Source organism: Orbicella franksi, chromosome 8, assembly GCF_964199315.1.
Source record: "Orbicella franksi chromosome 8, jaOrbFran1.1, whole genome shotgun sequence".
NCBI classification, from domain to species: domain Eukaryota; kingdom Metazoa; phylum Cnidaria; class Anthozoa; order Scleractinia; family Merulinidae; genus Orbicella; species Orbicella franksi.
In genome coordinates this window covers 8,670,409-8,690,769 of record NC_138152.1, presented here as the reverse complement: position 1 = coordinate 8,690,769, position 20,361 = coordinate 8,670,409, and the positions used below count along the sequence as shown (strand labels likewise).

General features: G+C 39.8%; 3 protein-coding genes across 5 annotated transcripts; 2 read left to right on the top strand and 1 right to left on the bottom strand.

The window, feature by feature from the left end:
* The first annotated feature begins 71 nt into the window (after positions 1–71).
* LOC145495501 (uncharacterized) lies at positions 72–7,081 on the top strand. Of its 2 annotated transcripts, none has more exons than XM_081475135.1 (12): positions 72–310; positions 732–819; positions 1,282–1,582; positions 2,800–2,846; positions 3,202–3,331; positions 4,023–4,137; positions 4,470–4,548; positions 4,978–5,025; positions 5,317–5,378; positions 5,611–5,671; positions 6,333–6,425; positions 6,882–7,081. In XM_081475135.1, exons 1-12 carry the CDS (start codon positions 177–179, stop codon positions 6,990–6,992), a joined length of 1,269 nt encoding a protein of 422 aa, XP_081331261.1. In that variant the 5' UTR covers positions 72–176; the 3' UTR covers positions 6,993–7,081. The 2 variants fall into 2 exon arrangements, with proteins under 2 accessions (XP_081331261.1, XP_081331260.1); XM_081475134.1 differs by having other exon boundaries at positions 1,279–1,582.
* An 88-nt stretch (positions 7,082–7,169) lies between these two features.
* LOC145495508 (core histone macro-H2A.1-like) lies at positions 7,170–16,290 on the top strand. 2 transcript variants are annotated; one of them, XM_081475147.1, is made up of 7 exons: positions 7,170–8,371; positions 10,648–10,884; positions 11,367–11,453; positions 12,628–12,718; positions 13,237–13,326; positions 14,099–14,273; positions 14,822–16,290. In XM_081475147.1, the coding sequence occupies exons 1-7, from the start codon at positions 8,087–8,089 to the stop codon at positions 14,982–14,984; spliced, it is 1,128 nt and encodes a 375-aa protein (XP_081331273.1). In that variant the 5' UTR covers positions 7,170–8,086; the 3' UTR covers positions 14,985–16,290. The 2 variants fall into 2 exon arrangements, with proteins under 2 accessions (XP_081331273.1, XP_081331272.1); XM_081475146.1 differs by having other exon boundaries at positions 14,819–16,290.
* Positions 16,291–16,679: 389 nt separating this feature from the next.
* LOC145495537 (uncharacterized) lies at positions 16,680–19,788 on the bottom strand. Its single transcript, XM_081475180.1, has one exon. It carries the CDS (start codon positions 18,625–18,627, stop codon positions 17,683–17,685), a length of 945 nt encoding a protein of 314 aa, XP_081331306.1. The 5' UTR covers positions 18,628–19,788; the 3' UTR covers positions 16,680–17,682.
* Between the last annotated feature and the right edge of the window lie 573 nt (positions 19,789–20,361).

Genomic DNA, 20,361 nt, shown 5'->3' with positions numbered 1-20,361 from the left:
CTCCTCGATAATCTTAAAGAGAATATAAGGAAAACAGACGGGCTTAAAATGCAAGACAATCCTCTCATATCTTTAGCTACGGCTTAATTCCCAGTCGTTTCGGGAGTGTTTTGGGGTTCCGTTTGCATCTTCCTCATAAACTTTTTAGCACGATTGCGGACCTTCTTGCCTGGACGATGCGCAAGAAGACTGGGCATGTGAACGGACAAAAAATGGCGGCAGAAACCGACGAAGATCGTCTCTCTCAAAACTCCGCTACCTCTTCTTTTCGCTCCTTCAGGCAAGCCGGCTTGGATAGGCGAAGACCTTCGTAAGTTCATTAATATATTTCCTACGTTGTGCAACTCATCCTTTATTGGTGGTTTGAAAGTAGATCGAAATGAAATCGTCCAGTGTTGTGATCGCGAGCCGCCTTGTTTGACTTGGTTGCGAGGCCGCTTCATATCCATATCTTACATTGTTTAGTTAAGTGATGATTGATATTGAGTTCACTTGGCGTTTACTTAGCGTTTGCTTGGCGGTCAACTTAGCGTTTACATTACTTACTACCTTGGGAAGTTTTTAAAGTTGTAATTCATAGATCTGGATTGATTAACTAACTAGTCCAACCGGCCAAGCGATCACGAAGCAACAAATTAACTAGAATTTTTAGCTCAAATTAACGGATCCAACATTGTTCTGTGTGATAGTTATGAAGGATGCCCTATTATTTATGGAATATTTGCTTTTAGAAAGCGGCAGACTACAATAAGAAGCTTTAAAGTTAAAACAAACTGGACAGATGGCTCTTCCCATGCCAGTACTGTTATCTCAAGTCAAGTAAGCTTAAATATTGTATATGCTATATTCTTTGTTCTTGTAGTTAACACTAACTTAATAAAATTTATTTATCTCTGTCGTTATTTAACATTAAATAACACCTGCAGATGTTACTGGTATTCGTTGTCGGTGTTTGAGAAAGTCAGCCACTCAGAGGTGTCTAACATAATATGGTGATCAGTAAGTCACTAGAGTCCCTAAATACTCCCCTGATTGGCATTGTCTGCAACCCAGCCATGAGCTTATTAGACTGTGCACTTTGCACATTCTGATTTGATTCAACTTTGTGTGTGTAAAAATTTAGAGTTGCAGAACAATTTCTAAAATCTTTTTCAAGGTATAAACTGGTTCTTCAAAAATAATATCACCATTTTTCAGGAAGGCTTATTATCAGAAGATTGGCAAATAGCTAGGTGGCACAAATGAACAATACCCACTGATTATTATTTTGTTTCAAAGCAGTCACCATCTGACCTGCCAAGGACACAAGAACTCTCTCCAATTCCATCAACATCAGATGAGCATTGTGAGGATATCTTGACAGAATCTCAATCTCCTATATTTGCATATGCAGCTGCTGTGTCAAAATCAAACAAGACCCTCCACCCAGGAGAGCCACAAGATGATTCTCGTCATGTTTTAAATCAAGATGGTCTTCTGACTGATCATGATCAATTGTCATCAGCTGTGCCCTCCAGGACACCCGATGAAAGCCGAAATTCAATTATTGTGCTTGAGAGTCCACTGGCCAAACTTCAAACAGGTAAATACATGTTCCATGATATGGATAGAAGCTTTATTATTATAAGTGATTTAGCTGTAACATTAAAGTGCCTGCTTGCCATCTTTCCTGGCCTGTTATTAGTTATAGATGTGTTAATTACCAATTATTCCATGAGCGTGCGTTTGATATGAGATGGTACATAGCCTATAAGGCAACAGGGCACATAGCACCAAATGGACAATAACCATCTTAGATCCAGCAAATGTGAGTGGAAAATTTGTTTTAAGGAAAAACAAAATAAAATAAAAATAAAAATGCCCCCCAAAACTACACTCACATTTACCATATTTGTAGAGCGTGGTATAATGGCTCATATACCATGATGGCTAAGCCGATGAAAACTCTTGCCAATGACCAATTTTTCTAATGACCCATTTTTTAATAATTATTGTACTCTTCCAGGGTAATAATTTCTGAAAGTTTGTATTTATTGGTAGTTTAAAAATAACACTGCAAGTTTTTCTTTAGCCTATTCTGGGTGTTTGGTTAGTAGTTGGGAGCTGGCATGAAGAACGAGTGGTAAAAAGAGGGGGACATGTGGCTTTGCAGTGTTGGGGTGTTAATTGTTTTTCTAGTGTGGTGATGTGGTGAATAGAGTCCCACCTTGTGGTGTTGCAGTGATCTGAAACCCCACGGTGTGCGATGTTTGTGCTTTTTACCCCACAGTGTTTGGTGAAATGAAATTATTTGTGGGGCTGTGGTTTCTTGTTTGATCTTTCTCAGACCTGAATTTAGCATGTAAACTTTGTCAATCCATGCTAATTTATTAGACACGTACCTAGTGGAAAATTTTTGCAGCATAACGTCTAAATCGTGGAGCTTAAAACATATATATTGCGAAGACGGTGTTTCATTGACTTTTCTTGTGGTGATGCAGTGTTTGTTTAATTTTTTGCAGTGTTGCAGTGTTCAGAGCCTCCTTTGTCCCCCCCCATAAAAAGGCAAGGGGTTTTAGGGTGGGAAAGAGCATTCTTTTCAGGCCCCCCTTGTTTTTGCACTTCCCTTGTTCACCTTTGCTCACTCCCATAAACTTAGAGTCTGGAACAGTCTAGTTTTTCTTTGTTTTCAAGAGAAGTGGTGGCTCAGCCAGCAAAAATAACTGTTTTATTACAATGTATTTCACTAGTGGCTCACAGCATGAAATTACAACATTGTTTTTTTTGTTGTTGTTGTTGTTTTTTGACTGCTTTTCATAGATAGTGTGGAGAGCAGAGAACGAACTCCTAGTCCATCATCACGAAAGGTACTTAAAAAACTATTTATTTATCTATGACAGGCCTACATATATATTTACGCTGACACAAACACCACAAAATTCAACCTTGAGACTCAAAGTTCAATTTGAAGTTCATTAAGTATCTAGACCAAAAACAAAGTAGAAAGTTGGAGAAATTTGAAGAGTTAAATATATTCATGGGGGATTTCAGAACACAGTATTTCTTCAAATCCTAAGTGTCCTCTTGTAAAACTTAAACAAGATGCAAATTAGATGGTGTAAAAGATGGAGGGAGCAAAATCTTTTTGTAGTGCACCTTTACATTTTAGGTTTGTGTTGTGTTTTTAAACAAGGTAATTTTCCTATTTTTCTGATTTGCCAGTTGTTGCCAGAGAAGACCCCGCTTTCAGGTCCTGGTACGTTGAAGACAAGAGCAGGTCGAAAACGAAGAAGGGATGATGCGGAACAAGCTGGGGACAAAGCAATGGAATCTTTAGAAAATGAGTATAGGAGTAAGTGAAAAAGATTTGGCAATGGTTGTTTGAAGAATGTGATTGTAATTGATTGTCCAGGTTTGGTTACTGTTCAGGGCTGAGGTACAAGCGAATTGTTAAGTAAAGGCAGGCCACAAAATATGCTGGGGAGGTGGGGGTGGTGGTAACCAGCTATGGATTATCGTCCTGTCTAGGGATGTGGCTATTCCTAGGAACATTATGGTGCAGAGATGGTAGTGCTTTCAATAAGATTCAAAGTAGATGGCTACCCTGTACAGCCCTACCCCTCTGAGAGCAATAAGAGGCCCTCTAGAAGGCCTCTAGAGGGCCGAAGTTTATCAACTGCTTTAGAATAATTATGTATATAGCTGGTGATTCAGAAAAGAAGTGCCACCAGAGCTGTAGTGGGTGCTGGGTCTTACTAAAAGCACTAGGAACCTGGATATGCTCACAAGCAGCATACATGTAGGCTGTTGTTTGTTTCAAGCACTGAATTTAAGATCATGATCAGATGGCAGGATTTATTTGCTTTGCACGTGATCTGAGAAATTCTATCATCACATTACTTTCAGCATCAAATGGGGCACTCTAGCTAAAAGATGAAGTAAAAGTATCAGCTTTTTATACAAGAATGAGAGTTCCACATGATGTTATTGCCTGGGGATTCATGTTAAATTAATTTCTTTTTCTTGATGTTTCTCCCTGTCAGAAAATAATTTTGTGAGGTTGTTTAATGCTGATCAGGGAAGAAAGAACAGCATGTCTGAGATCACAGACCTTGATGTTATTCTCACAGTCATAGAAGAAGAAGCCCTGGAAACCAGGTGACTACAGGGCAACTACTTCTCAACAAAATGAGAATGAAACTTAACGCTGAAAAACAAAACAAAACAAAACAAAACAACCTTAGGCGTACATGTCCTTATGTACATTGGTCGGATGCCTTAACACTGAAGGCAGGAGCTAAGCCATGTAACAAGGTACTTGTAACTGGTATAATAGCAGACTGAGCTGGTCATTGGTTCAACTCCTGTCGAGAGAACCCAGAGTTTTTTTCTGTGTAGCGTGTGCTATTGACCAGCTATTTGAGAGATTTTGGTTTGGTTTTTTTATTGCCTCTCAGTAATTGACTTTTTGTTTTCTTAAAATCATGTAGGAATGACATGGAGTCAGCTGCTGGCAAGCAAGCTGTGAAGGAGTTTTTCATTCAAATAAGAAAATCTTTCAGTGAAACTGTGAGTTTATTTAATTTAGTAGTAAGATCATTAATTTCCACCTGGACAAGTAACTCAGCCACTGAAGTCTCAGCAAAAACAAACAACTCCTAATATTATTAATTATAATCTTACTATTAGACTAAGTTTTATCCCAAGGGTGTCCATGCTGAAACAATATTTATTTAATCTTAGTTTTTAGCACCAAAATAGCTTTTTTTGAAAATGTATTAACTGTCACAATCAGTGCCAATTACAAAGCCGTAGCTAATAGCAGGTAAACTGAGGCCCTTGCCTCAGTCAATTTTTTGCTACAATAAGTTTTTGTTTTTCTTTTTTGAAGGGGGAAGTAATTAAGTCAGTGCTAGCAATATTAAAATAAACAAACAGACAAATATCATTGCCTCAGTCATAATGTTTTTCTGGCTATGGTCCTGCTTTGACTTGCAGATTGATGTTTACAGAGAAAACCAAATGCTGAGGGCCAATCTCAGGAAGGTAAGCTAAAAGCTGCTATTACGGTAACCACAACCAGAGACTGAATGATACTATAATCGGGTGATAAAAGAAGAAATCAGAAAATATGGACTGTGTTGATTGTTAGACAGCATGGTTTTGGAATCATCTTTATAATAATAATTATAATAATAATATAAAACATACTGGTAGTACCAAGCTTTCCTTAACAAGGAATGTAATGAAAGGGACATATTTTACTAGGATTGTGTGATATTTATGAGCTTATAGCAGTGGTTGAACTTTGTCTTATTAATAAGGTTTATCTTGCAGGCAAAATCAAAAGTAAACAAACTTCGTAAAGATCTCCTTAGTGTGCAGCAAAAGAGATCAAGGTATGTTTTTGTGAAAATCTTGAAACTGTAAAAACCATATTAATATTTTTATAAACCAGGTCTCTTCACAAAATCCCTTTCCAGACTACAACTTATCAAAATACAAGGTGAAGGCAAGTCCAAATTGGTGTAATATAAGCCTTCATTACTCTGTTTGTGCACCACCTTGATTTCAATATTAGGTTCAAAATGCATCTTTCCAGACTTATATCTTGTTATATTATTTCTATAGGATCTCAGCAAAGCTTGAGAGTGAGAAAAGTAACCTTCAGCAAAACAATGAGAGACAAAAGGTAAAGTTTAAAAGTAAATTCCTTAAGTTTGTGGGTCATGAAGCACCTCTCGCGACATGGTCTCACATGAATGGCTCGATACCTTTTGACAGAACAATAGAAAAAGTAGCAAAAACAATGTCCCTAACCCAAAAACAATGACAGCTGCTACACCATGGTGACAAATAAAATTACAAGCTTACAAGAGCTGCCACACTACTGAAGTTTGTCCTTAGTGCATACTATAGAAGATATTACATGGCAGTTAGAGGATACAGAGTTTATTTTTGATTAGTAAAAACTTGTTTATGAATAAGGGCATGAATTATTGTTTTGAACATTATGAGGGAATAAAATTCACATCTTCAAGCCAGCTGATGATTCAGAATTGAGAACTCGTCAAAGTTCTGGTGAGCATCAGGTCTAATATTAAAAGCACTGTAAAAACTGAATGACTATACATAGAATAGCCTGCAAAAAGGCTGACCTTTGAGAAGAACACTTTCTTGTCTTGCGGCCTTGCCGCTTGATTCAGCGCTCACAGCTAAGCCGCTTGCATTTGTGCTCCCCAAACGTGAGACTGCTTGCAGGCTATGCACAGTGCTTATGAGTTATTAGAGGCAGTGTGGTTTCTCATAATATCTGCCTACAGCTATTTAGTAATATCTTTGACTCCCTACAGTTACTGGAAGATTTTAGCCTATTTTTAGCCAAGCTTGAGGCATTACAGAAAGAATGCAGAAAAGATTTGTCTTCAAAGAAGGCATCAAAGGTGGTTAGTATCATATAACAATTACCATAATTCTACTGAAAGCACAGTGCACCATATTGAACCTCCAAGTAACAGTACATGATAACCCCTCCCTTGCCCAAAAAATATGTGTAGTGAATGGAAAAAAGGAATATTAATTTTGTCACTTAACATTTTTTGTGTACAGAGTTCACATTGCTTTTTTTGTTGTTTTTTGGAATATACAATGTCTGCTTGCAGTGAAGGAGCCTCTTGGTCTGGTTCCTAGGATGGTAACCATTAAGCAGCCAGCCCAAAAATGTGTCCAAGAGCACTGCTATTAAACACTGCCACTTAACCCCCCTCCCCTTTCCCCTCCACAACAGAAATATTTCTTGATAAAGCTCCAACTGCTCTACTAAATAAGATCGCAGGAAATTTTTTACAAATTTGTGTTTGGAACTGTCATTTTTAAAATAACCATTTTTCTTTCTATTTCAGAACTATGGGTCAGTTAGCAACCTACCAAGCTTACTTATTGAAGGACAGAGTTTATTGACAGCTGCCAATCAGCTTAAATCTGTCAATGATGCACTGCAACAGCGGCAGTAACAAAGATCTAAAGAGATATTTTTATTTAAGAAAAAGATTGAGTTGTTTTGTATGTTTCTGTAAATAAATCAAGATTTGGAGAGTTTTTTCCCTCTTAGATGAAATATGTTGCTTGTATCACCTGTTGCATGATATGCATTGGTTCAAAGTGCTTTTTTTCTGCTAGCACCCTTATTCCGTAGCCTACATGCAGGCTACTTGTACAGCTTCACACATGTAGGCTATCTTGTCTGGAGCTGCGGGATGCATGGGCTATTCCGTTTGTGTCCATCCCCCCCTCCCCCTATTGCACCCCCCTTCCCCACTAAAAGGTTTTTCTGGAGTGCAAGACTCTTTACTTCTCGTGGAGGACGCCCATATGAAAAGGATGTGGTTAGAGGTTAAAAACACAGTTTTGGTTCCTCTCAGGGTGTTCAGCCTCAAAGCATCCACAGCAGGAGCTTTCGCAGCACCTTCTAGTATATTGAACTGAAAACAAATGTCAGGAGATTATATGTTGTTTTAGAATTGGTACCTCTTAAGGGTGAAAACCATTTCAAGCAAGTCTTGGTACCTCTTCTAGAGGGGTTCTTTTCAAATTTCCGATGAGCACCCCTGACCTCTTTATAGGGAAGTCCCTCCCCCGGGTTCACTCTCACAGTACCTCTCTACATTCAGGTGTATGAATTATTGGTACTATACTGGCAAATTCCATGCTGGGGGTAACCTTATGATGGACTAGCAAGTGAATAGTCAGAAAGCAGCTGTCAGTTCTTGATAATTTATAATGGACCCTGCCCCACAATCAAGGTATCTGTTTTCTTGTCACAGTCAGTTCTAGTCTGTAGCCAGTCAGGCCTTTTTTTATTTCTTTTGTTGCAATCAATTGCTCGATTTTCTTTTATTCCTGTAAATTAACTTACTTTTCAGCTGATGTCTTTGTTCAAAACAGACGCCACGCGGACCCAGAGCGACGCGGTTCCAAATATGGTAGGGCAAATTTGATGGCTTCTTGATTGTGATTGGTCAGTTTCCCAATTGACGGACAACTTGAACCCCGCACGCTCACTCGCTCACTATTCCCCTCCGCGAGTTTCGTGTACATCGGAAACAACATGTCGGGCCGTGGTGGAAAAGCAGCCAAGAGAGCAAAGGCAGTGTCCCGGTCAGCCAAAGCTGGCCTTCAGTTTCCAGTGAGCCGAGTTCACCGTTATCTGCGCCAAGCCACGCATCATTTTCGCATCGCATCTGGCGCTCCGGTTTATCAAGCAGCCGTGATGGAATACTTGACCGCCGAGATCTTAGAACTCGCAGGGAACGCCGCGCGAGACAATAAGAAAACTAGGATCATTCCCCGCCATATTTTACTTGCAGTAGCTAACGACGAAGAACTTCATCAAGTGAGTGCTATATATACATGTTACGGTTTACTTGGATTGCAGTGAATTCATTGTGATCGCAAGCGAGGGAACTTTCGCGATCGGCTGTTCGCGGGGTAGTTTAAGAAGTGGCTGCATGTTCATGACAGATGGTTATTTCCAAGGACGGCAAAGTGATTTGAAATTTGTTGCTGCCTTGAGAGTTTTATTTCCTTGCTTGCTCGACCCTTTGAGAGGATTTGTTAGGGTCAGGTATTGTAAGCTTTAAGCAGTGTGACGAGAATACAACTTAACCTTAACTAGTGTGACTAAAATTGCGATCGCAAATTAACCCACGCTTACATCGACCCATGAAAAGCATAAACCATAGTTCGACAGCTGGGTCCATCGAGATCGTTCCCGAACGGTGATTTTTCCAATTTAATCACATTGATCTTGAGTGACACCTCAACTTCCAGTATAAATCCTTTATAGAGCCTTTTCACTATATACAAACTTCACTTTCGACTTGATTTAATATACGCTTACAATCTCTCAAATCCCCATGCGCTATGTGTAGTGTTGTTATAAAGCGAGCGACTGGTGCTGTATTCATGGTTGCACGATTGGTGAAATTCGAGAACATAAGATCGTTATCAATATTTTCATCCCCTTTAAATACTCTTCTCTTGATCGCCACCAACTAGTCGATAGTTATACTTCTGTTCATATTTTTTGGCCTGCCTTGTGTGACCTCAAACATGTTATAAATTCATGTCGATATTGGACCATTGTCTGTGGTGTTTCCGGTTGACGGATTAGTCATATTGTGAGCTGGTATGTGGAAGGTTTATCTTCGTAGATACCCTAGGCCTATGTAACAATCTTTGTCATATCACACCTTTGTTGTTGTATTTTGGAGTACTTTACCGTATTAATCAATATTGCCGATCTATTTCGTATAGGGTTTTTTTTTCATAATTGAATTCTGAAGCTGTCAAGAAATCAAAGGACAAAATGTATATGAGTAAATGTTACCTTATGAGAAGGTTGTAAAGAAGTATTCTTGTGATGTGTGATTAGCTGATTTTATTTTTACGCAAGTCCTTTGAATGGTTAGAGTCATCTATGGAGAGTGGCTTGGGTGTGCGACATGCAACATTGAACCTTGACGTAGCCTTTCACGATTTTGCTTTCTTCATACTCTCTCTCTAGTGAAAGAACAGGTCATTGAAAAGAGTATCTTACTTGTTTATTTTCGTGATTCAGGAAAACAAAATTTTTATATCTTTGATCTGTGAACCTCTATTTTTTCCATTTGTGAACTGTGTCAGAGACCCCCTGTATGACCCTCTTGTGGCTTTGACTGTGAGCAACTGCAAAGCACAAGTGAGCAGTAAGGAAGCAGTGTATTTTCCCCACAGGATGATTCCCTGAGGCTGAAAGTCTGTTTGCTTAGAGTGGTAGTATCTGTTTACTTCCTGTTCCTTCAGGTCACCACACACAGAGGGCACTTGTCCTTGCGACTTGCATTGTCTTACAAACAGTTCACACAAAGGGTGGGAGGCACTAGTCGTGGGAACTGGTTCCTTCAAATTGAAGCAGTTTCAATTCAGGAGACAAGTTGCAGGAACCTAATTTTGGTCCTGACAAAAATGGCTGGTTCACGTGAGGGGACTTGTCCCCACGACAGCTACTATTCTCAAGTACTGGTCCCCTTACATGTACGACCTTTAACTAACGTGTGCATAGCTTACACATAATGCGTTTATCCCTCATTCTTTAATCCATTAACCACAGGTCTCCAAGAGTGCTAATGTATTCACTATAATCTTAATTGAATGTCTGGGCAAGTGGACTTTCAGTCTGGACAAAATGACTGCAAGTTAGCAGAATTGAACTTGCTGAGATGAGGGAAAGTGGTTATTGAAAACAACCCCATCTTTCTGTCTTCATTCTCCTTCAGTTTCATTCTCTTGTTATTCACTCCAGCAGGCCTATCTCTGCTCACTCATACTGCCACAATGAATTGTGCCGTTCCAGAAAATATCCATGCCTCCCCTGTGGAAGACCCCACCATCCTCCTGGAAATGCCAATTAAACTTCATGCATCTCTTTAAATGTTTTGGCCTTACATAAACCCCATCCCCACTTTTCTACCCCCGGAAACTCCAATCCCTATTGTAGGGAGGGGGGGATATGGATTTTTCCTGGAACTGTGCATTATCAACTAAAGCTGAAATTCATTTTGGGACTTTGCACAACAAATGCATGACGTGTGTATATAACAACTGATATAATTCCATTTTTCCCACAAGTTACTGAAAGGAGTAACAATCGCCTCTGGTGGTGTTCTTCCTAACATCCATCCTGAACTATTGAAGAAGAGAAAAGGTGGAAAACTTGTATCACCAGAAGAATTAAAACCAAAGAAACCCAAGACTTCTTCAGCACCAAAAGCTGTAACTTCTGGTAAGAAGATTGCAACCCCAACAAAGAAGGCCCCTCCTGCTAAGAAAGCACCAATCTCGGCTGGTAAAGGCAAAAAGAAAGGGGTAAGTTGTAGGATTGATGTGCAGTGTGCGTAACAAGGAATTTTTTTTTTTTTTTTTTGCTGGGAGGTATAGTACTTACCTACAGTGATTGTCTGGTATCATGATGTGAACCTCTCAGAGATGGAGCTTTACTCTTAAAGTTAAAGGGCATACCGTAATAGCTCAGATCTTTCAGCTAGGCATGAGATTTTGTTCTTTAGGTGTGAGTAGGTGTGAGATTAGAACTTTTGACTTGAGGGCATGAGACTTAAACCCAGGACGTGAGAGTTGGGAATTATAAGTTATTGATGTCTTGACACCATGGCGCATTGATGATGTATACTGTCCTGAGGTTGAGAGACAGTATCTCACTCAATAGTTGTTATGTAGTTAGCTCTGTGAGCAAGAGAGATAAACCTGAGCTGGCATGGTGGGGTATCTTGTCTGTTCTAGATTACCTGTTGTTTCTTTGTGTTATAATTCTTATTATTTATTATTTTCAGCCTGCTGCAAGAAAAGCAGCTGAAAAGTCTGGTCCTGGAGCTGGTTTCACTGTTCTCTCAGAGAAAACTCTATTTTTGGGTCAAAAGGTGAGTACTTGGCAAAAATGTTATTTTATAAATTCAAGTCGTAAATGAGTTCAGAGCAAAGCAAATGCAGCTGTACAAGCCATATTATAGTATTAAACCATATTACACTGAGATATTGCTTCCTCACTGCGAGAAGACTGAGATAAATGTAAAACCCTTGGTGCTTTCATAACTTAAGGGTTATAGCGGAGCTGCGGCAGTCCAAAGGGCCGCCAAGCAGAGCTCCATACTCATATAGGAAAGAAAAGGAAACCCATGAGTTGATTTTCTCATGGTTATCATAGCTAGCGGTACTGCTCGTGGACGCGTACGCACGACGGTGACGACGACGACCAAGTCGCGCAACATGGCGGCCATACTCCAAATAATAGGTTGACAGAGATATGCAGCCTTGGTTTACCGTGTACTTCTTTGATATTGGACATCCAAGTTATGATCAATTGACACCTGTCAAAACAAGGTATCCGCTGACCAGTATCACATGACCATATCGCGGGCTCAAGTTTACAGCTCATCGAAGTCGAGTGTTTTTTTAAAGTTGACTGCTGACCAAATGCTGGTTTTCGATTGAATCGCGGGCTCATCCCAGGTTAACTTGTTAAAAACAGGGCATTATTGTCCGGAAGCTGGTTAATGCTAACCCAGAATTAAAAGTTAACCGAATTATAACTTCTTCTGCTACACAAATGTTTTTTGCTGCTTTGTTTTGTGTATATAGTGATTATTATAACTCACAACAGAAGGCCAAACAATATACAGAAAACCTCAACGCAAAGTTACAAAACTCAAATCAAAATTCTACCTTTTCCTGGGTTAGCTTAATTTGGCTCTGAACAACCCGGCCCAGGAGCTATGCTTTTAGGCTGGCCTAAATCTACATATATATATTAAACCTCATCACCTGTGATGGCTGAGTATGCTTGGTTGTCCCTTGATGTTAGGGATGAACTTGCCTATTGTCAATACAATTCCCATACAAAGTAACAAGATTATTACGGCTGTGAAGATCAGACTCAAAAGTGAACTAAACGTGACTTCAAAACTTTCTGAAAGCCCCGGCAACAAAACATCAATTTTACCAGGAATGCAGAAGCTAAATGTCTGGAAAGTCAAACTTGAACAAAATATTTGAAGCTTTGCACACCAGCTCAATGTTGTATTTTATTGCTTTTAGTTGACAGTTATTCAAGGAGACATTTCAACTGTAGAGGCAGATGCTCTTGTCCACCCGACCAATGCATCATTTTATCTTGGCGGTGAAGTTGGTATGTACTTTGCATCTTGTTCATCATTGTTAATTTTTCCTTCGTGATGTGCAAATCCCATACCTTCAGTTTGTGGAAAATCAGCCTTAAGATAACAGTCAGGTAGCTGTAGCAATAACTCTGAGATCATCTCAAGGCCCATCATAATAATGGAACCACTTTAAATTTGCTACATGTAATCACCTCATTTATCGATTGGATAACGTACTATGAGTTAGAAATTAATTTACAATCACATAGCAGGGGTTTCATTATAGGCTGGGCACCCGGCAAATTGACTGGCTCTAAGGATGATTTTGCTCACCTGATTCTACCAACCAGAGGAAAGTTTTTCTTAGAATGAAGTTCAATTCAAAAAGTCTCACCTGCCTGTGAAAACCAGTTGTACTCCTGCTGAAAACATTAATGGAATTCAACTGTAACATTTGATTTTACATACATACACATGTATGTAGAACATCCTTGGCAAAAACAATGTAATATAATGTTTCTATTTTTCACGCTTTCTTGTTACCAAGGGTCAGTGCTGGAAAAAGCTGGTGGAGATGAGTTCAAAGAAGAAGTCAAGAAACTGTCAGAGTCTCATGGACAATTAGAACTAGCGACAGGTCAGTTTTTCTTTGGACAATATCACACATAGCATTGTGGAGGCGCAGTGACCTCATGGTTAGTGCACTAGCTTCTGGATCAAGCGGTCCAGGTTCAAGCTCCGGCCAGGGACATTGTGTTCTTGGGCAAGATGTTTTACTTTCACCGTGCCTCTCTCCACGCAGGTGCCTAAATGGGTACCAGCAAATTTAATGCTGGGGATAACCCTGTGATGGACTAGCACCCATCCAGGGAGGAGTAGAAATACTCCTAGCTTTTTCATACTACAGAACTGAGAGATAAGTGCCAGCCTGATGGGCCACTTAGCTCATATCAAACTTAACCTCACCAGTATCAGACATAGCATTCTCTGGTCTGGCCATGAGTTTTGAGTATTGTTTGGGGACATTGTGTTATGTTCTCAGACAACACGTTTTACTCTCACAGTGCCTCTCTCGCACCTGGAGTATAAATAGATACTTGTTACACAAACTGGCAAAATGCCGGAGAACAGTTCAAAGTTCTGCAGTTGACAAGAATTCTCTTGAAGAGGGCCAGTAATTTCTTGCCCTTGCATCCCATGAAAACTGGAAAAGCATCATTGTTGAATGCCGCTATGGCCTCAAGCTGAGTGCAGGCTTTACTTGAATTCTGGTTTGAGTAGTTGGAGAAACGGCGTATTAGCATGAGTTCCCAGCAGGAATCGTACTCTGGCACCATGCTTGGGCATCAAGTGTGAACGTAGCCTAAGAAAACTAGAAAGACTTAACATATTGTTTGCTTCTCTCATAGCGGCAATCTGTGATGGGCACAACTTGCCGGCACAGTACGTGATTCATGTCCACAGCCCAACCTGGGGTAGTGATTCCTCTGTAGACAATTTGGAGAAAGCAGTCAAGAATGTCCTGACTTTAGCTGATGAGAAAAACATCAAAACAATTGCTCTCCCGTCTATAGGAAGTGGCGCGTGAGTATAAACATTTACTGTATTTTTAACAATAGTAGGGTTGTGTGGAATCCAATTTGGTTGGTTATCATAGAAGTGATTCACAAATAGGATGACAAAGCAGGAGTTTAGTTTATTTAGGCATCGTCCGCTCTATGTCGGAGAAATTTGAAAATGCAGCTTAAGTTCTATGCTTAGGCCTACTGACCACACTAATCCATCACAAAAACGGAGCTTTTCAAAAATGCTCTTCAAACCAAATGACTTTGACAATGCCAGCATTTCTTTTTTGTGGGGGCAGTAAACATATCGAAAATGGTGCTCTTCAAAAACAATGGCACCACGTTAATCACGGGATTCCCTGACTCAAACACAAATCTAAAATGAGCAGTGATTGTTGTATTTTTAAATTCGTCCAGCATAGTGTGGTCATTTGATGCGTTTTCAGACTGAAACCTCAATTTTCAAATTTTTCTGGCACAGTGTGGACGGGGCGGGGCCTAAATTGCCAAGAACTCTGATTAAATAAACTAACACCATACTCTGTTCTCTTTCTGCTCTGAAAGCAGTAACAACTTCCCTAAGGATACAGCCGCTCAGACCATCCTGAAGGCCATTTCCAACTACTTTGTCTCTGTCATGGCATCGTCTTTGAAACAGATCTACTTTGTGTTGCATGACATGGAATCCATTGGCATTTACACCATGGAACTAGCACGTCTCGACTCTTAGGACTAGCTGTTGTTTGCTGTAGTGTCAATTTTCTGTTGTTACCGAGAGGTCTGTTTGTAAGGAACTGCTATATAAGTTGAAACTGTCAGATCTTCGTCCTGGCCAAATGTACTTGGAAGTGAACTTTCATCCATCGTTAATCATCTGTACTTTGCTAATGTCACACCAACTTAAGGCTAAGTTTCACAAAAATTCCTGCATGCTCACATACCCAGTGAATTACCTTGGTGTATTTCCAAATTATCCGTGCAAGCATACATGAAGTGTGTAGAAACCAGTTGAAGATAATGTCAAGGCTGTGGTCTAAGAAAAATTGCAAGGAGCTAAAGGTTCCTAACCATGAAATCCTGGGAGCCCAGTGCTTAAGCTGTTATGAAGTAGTAAGTTTTTCTAGTCGCCCAAAGGCAAAAGCCAGACGCCTCTGGCGCCCGGGTGCTTCTAAAGCACAGCCCTGTTGAGAGATTTGATACCAGAATCTCCCAGGGAGAAATAGATTAAGATATGTGGCTTGCATCAAGAATAAAAGGATACTAGACTCTCCATTTAGTGGTGAAGTGGAGTTGACTCATAGGCACATTTGGCCAGGAATTTTCACATTTTCTTAACGTGAAGAACTTAATCCTTGAACATTTTTTGATACTGTCTAATCAGTTTCCAATTCAAATAGAAGACCCTGCAGCATGAGGCATGGCCTGTCCACCCACACCCCTCCCCCCTTGAGTCAGTGTTGCAATGATAGCAAAACATTGCTAAAAAAAACTACAGGGATTTGTGGAGGGTAAGGTGTACACTTAAACGTCACCACCCCTCCGCCTTCCTTGAACCAGTGTTGGTAAGGAAGAAGACATTGACAGCAACATTGATTTGCGGAGGGAGGTGTGTGACATTTTTGGCAACTGCTGTTGGCCTTTTACTACAGATCTATGTGGAGAAAAAAAAGTTTTAAGTTATGAAATAATGTCACATTAAACTAATTTCCTTAGGAAAGTGACTAAATTCTAGGCAAGGTGACTATAAGCTATCTTCCTTTAGTAGAAAGGAATGAAGCATATTTGAAACCTAATTTTTTATGAATCCATGTGGTAGTGATGTTTTCATACCGAAAGTTGTCTAAATTTTCGCTGTAAAGTTCCTTGGAATTTTGACCTTTATCTTACATTGGCGTGTAAAGCTAAAGTTGAAGATATTTTTACTCATATGCATTTTATTTTCTTCACCAAAAACCCACATTTCTCTTAGCCATTTTTGTCAGGATCTCCACTGTTTAAACAACACAAGAGAGAGACAATAAAAATCTCTTATGTTTATGTTGACTTTTGAGTGTACAGTTACTCTTTAACAATTAGTCCACTCGTGCTTGTTGGATATGAGTTGGCTACAACCATCTCGTATCCAGCAAGCACGATTGAAATGACTGTTTTACTAAAAACGCCCCAAATGAATAGAAAACTAATTGAGTAAAATAAAAATAAGAACGCCCTAGAAAAGTATGAGTCTGCTTACTACATTTGTAGAGCATGGCATAATGGCTCACATATCGTGATGGCTAAGCCAATGATAAGCGTTAAATTGCATTATCCAATAATCCAGTTTTTAACAATTTGATTTACTGGTAACTAGTAAAAACAAGAACCTTTTATTTTCTCCATACTCGCTGGCCAGAGCTCTCGTTACTTTAGTCACGTGGTATGTGAAACAAGAACGAGAAGCCCTGGGAACAAGCACGGTGTCACCGGTGATACTTTGGTTTCTTGTTTAGGGCTAGTGTTCACTAGAGCATTCACGCATTAGCAACATACAGTGATCCAGTTATGTGAAGTTGTTAGGAGATTTTTCTAATAAAAGGCGCTTACTATCAGCATCTCACTTTGTCTGCACATGTCGCTTATACTTCTGCGCCAAAGAGAAAACCACTTGGTCCGAGCTCGGCACCAGCAGTGATGGGCCACATATTAGCCGAGTGGCTTGGACTTTACCCTCGTTCTCAGAGCTGCCTGTCCCTCTCAGTCGGCGGGGCTTAAGTACGAGCAAAAAGTGGCTTTGGAGAGACATGACTGGCTGGTTCCCTGGACCTAGATTTTTCCTTCCCGAAAGTAACCACTAGTTGATTTCTAACTAAAACTGTTCGATTACAGAACTTCGGAAGCTGTCGGTAGAAGTTCGAAAATATTGGACTTCCGGTTGAGTTGCGCATGCCTGACTGACAAACACGTTAGCGGCCCTTTTACTTCCGCTCACTTTCATTATTTTAAAAGCAATAAAAATCGAGCCTGTAACGCTAATTCTCGAGTGTCGCTCGTTTCGTCAAGCTTGTGCAGCGAGGAACTAAATTGCCAGTTAATTTGGGCGTTTATTTGCCAAACTCTGCTATAACATACACCCCCGGGATTTTTCAAGCCAAACGCGAACTCACTTAATTTAACAAATAGTAAAGATTGCAAATAATAAAGAATTGTTTCATTAATACAGCTACTCGAAGAAATTACATCACATTACTTTAATTAGTTTGCGTAACGAAGATCAGTGAAAGTAGAAAACTTGATTCTTAAATAACTATATTTATAGCATTTATATATTGGAAAGGTTGAGCGAACGGTTTTCAGAAATTGATTTTTTAAAAGTTCACGAAGTGTCCGCCGAATTTTCATTTGGCTATGTGCCTTTTTCAAATTTGAGTTCTTTTAAACCGACTTGATTCTCATGCAAAGGAGAACTCAGGTTCACAGTGTCCTTCAAGCTTACCATGATACAGTAACTCATTTTCACTTTCAAAACACTGAACCCTCAACAACTTATAACACACAATGCAAAAATAAGGCTTCTGGCAGCCATGTTCGGTCACGTGATGATGCGCCTGTTCCTGAAGTGTGCGAAAGGTGCGCGCGCAGCCGGTTACTGCCAAACATGGCAAAGCGTCGTAACCATAAAGAAAGTGCGCGCTGAACTCGTTGGTATCGTGTTTACTCCAACATGGATGCGTTTTGCCTACATATGTTGTCCTGTGGACCATTTTCATTTCCTCTTTTCTGCTCCTGTGTGGGCAGTACGTCATGACACAATTCGCTGTGCATAGATCACACTTATCGGCGTCTTGGATGCCTCCTTGAAATTTCGAATCTCCGCTAGAAAATCCAACCCTACGCTTGTGCTTCTGTGTCAGGCATCCTTCGAAATACCCGCAGAATCTCTCGTCGTGTTTCTTAAGCTCTTTCTTATTGCAAAAAATCATGCGGCATTTGTCGCATTTAAATCGAAATTCATTCATAAGAGTGCATTCCTTTGTATCCGCCATCTTGTAGGGAGCTTTCTCCTCGTTCAAGATCTCTATCAACGAAGCAAAAACGCTTTGAGGCTCAGATGAGACGAGGATGATGTCTCTTCTTTCTTGCAGCCAAACGCGCGGGTCCTTAGCGATAAGCTTGGTTGATAAAACTTTCCAATCCGCAGCAAACAATGGCATTACAATCGAGTTCTTTGGCACATGGAGGAACCTAAACTGAGGTAACAGCTTTGCCGGCAGTTCCTTGCTTCGATAAAACACGTAGAAGTGAAGATAGCCCCGTGTTTGAGGAGATATCGCTATGTCTTTGAAGTAATACTGACCATTAGATTCCCAATCCAGGAGAAACGACTTGACACGCATTTTTAGTTCTGTACTAATCTTGTACAGTTGTCCGGACAAATTAATCAGCTCAATGCTTTATTTAAAGCGCCAAGTGTCAAAGACCTGAGCGGATTTGTTTTTAAACCTAATTAAGATGCATTGCGCTGTGTTTGACCTTTTTAAACTCACAATGGAGACTTCAATTGGAAGTCATAACTCTCTCGTCAAGGAGACTATGAAAACAATGGAGAAAAATACCGTGCAGTTTTAATTTGTTTGGGATGTGTTTGGCCAAAGGCCTATAATGTAATCTTAGAATTGTAGTCTCTTGGTTTGGATGGTTTCTGCGATATATTTCAATCAATCTTGAAAAATATGATCGCATGATTTCTTTAAGAATAATTTATTGACATTATCTCGGCCGATCGCAGTTCCAGGACCTTCTCTTAGATTGAGCAGGGCCGCCATGTTGAATTTTGAATGTTGAGTATTTTGGACTCAGCTACTTGCGTGCTTAGGGGACCAATAATAGGAGAATTTATTTGCCGCACAGTCGCTCCTAAAGGTAAATAATGATGATCAATTTGAAACTTCGTATCACAAACACGTCACGAATTTAAAACAGTTTGTCGGAAATCGTCTAAAATCGCAACCGATGACTAAGACCAATCCAGTATAAAATAAAAAAATGTTGAAGTAATTTTAATATAGCTGTATTGATTATATGAGAGGAACTGCACTGAGAATTTAGCTCGACAATGGAATAAAGTTGCTGAGGCACAAATCCTCAAGACACAAAAAAATTGCGCAAAAATCAACTAATTAGATTGTCGAAAACATCCGTTAATTAAACGTAACCTAGGAACCAATAAACCAATTACTCGGACCTGTTGTGCGCAAGTTTTCAGAACGTTTTTCGAGCATTCCCGAACGTTTTCCGAGCATTTTCGAACATTTTCCGGGTATTCCCGAAGATAAACGTAGGTATCGCATGGTTAGTTATTTTGCCATGGAAACCGTCAGCGCACACTTCCCATTGTTAGCTGCACGCTCGTCATCGTGTCATGGCATAACTCGAAAAATATACAGCAAAACTTTACACCTTCTAATAAGATACATAAACTAGAAAAGAAATCCTCTTGCCTTGAGTCGCTACAAGCAAGCGACCAAAATTTTTTATGTACTAGATTAGTAGATAAAGTTGGTGAGCAGGTTGGTGTTGAAGTAAATATAGCCAAAGCTAGCAATTTGTCCCTTTACGGTTCGAGATGTAGCTTATAAAGATCGACTGTGGTAAATTCTAAAAATTTCAGATGAGCAGTCACTCCATTCATTTATTTGCAGCAGCAAAACAACTCTACAGACTATAGGGAAAGAAACAGCTAAATAGGAAAGTAAAGTAGTGTTAGTTAAGAAAGTTTAACTTTGGTGAATTGAGTTTCAAACTGAACGAAACTCAGATGATCGTTGAGGTTTCTATTAAATAATCTACATGCTATTATGGAGTTTTAATAACCGTTTACGAGTGAAATCGCCTCAAGACAGCAAATGCTTAGAACCAAACAGGTGAACTCTCTCCGGAAGCCATTTACATTTATTTACACACCTTGACAAATACAAAAATAACCCTCAAGTAACCCAAGAGAAACTCTTGTGCGTAGGAGAGACAAAGACGAAACGTTTTCAGCAGGTTTTATAACTCAATACGTAGGAGTGAGTTAGTTGAGTTTTCGAAATACACGAACTTTTATTAAAAACGTGAGTTGAACACAT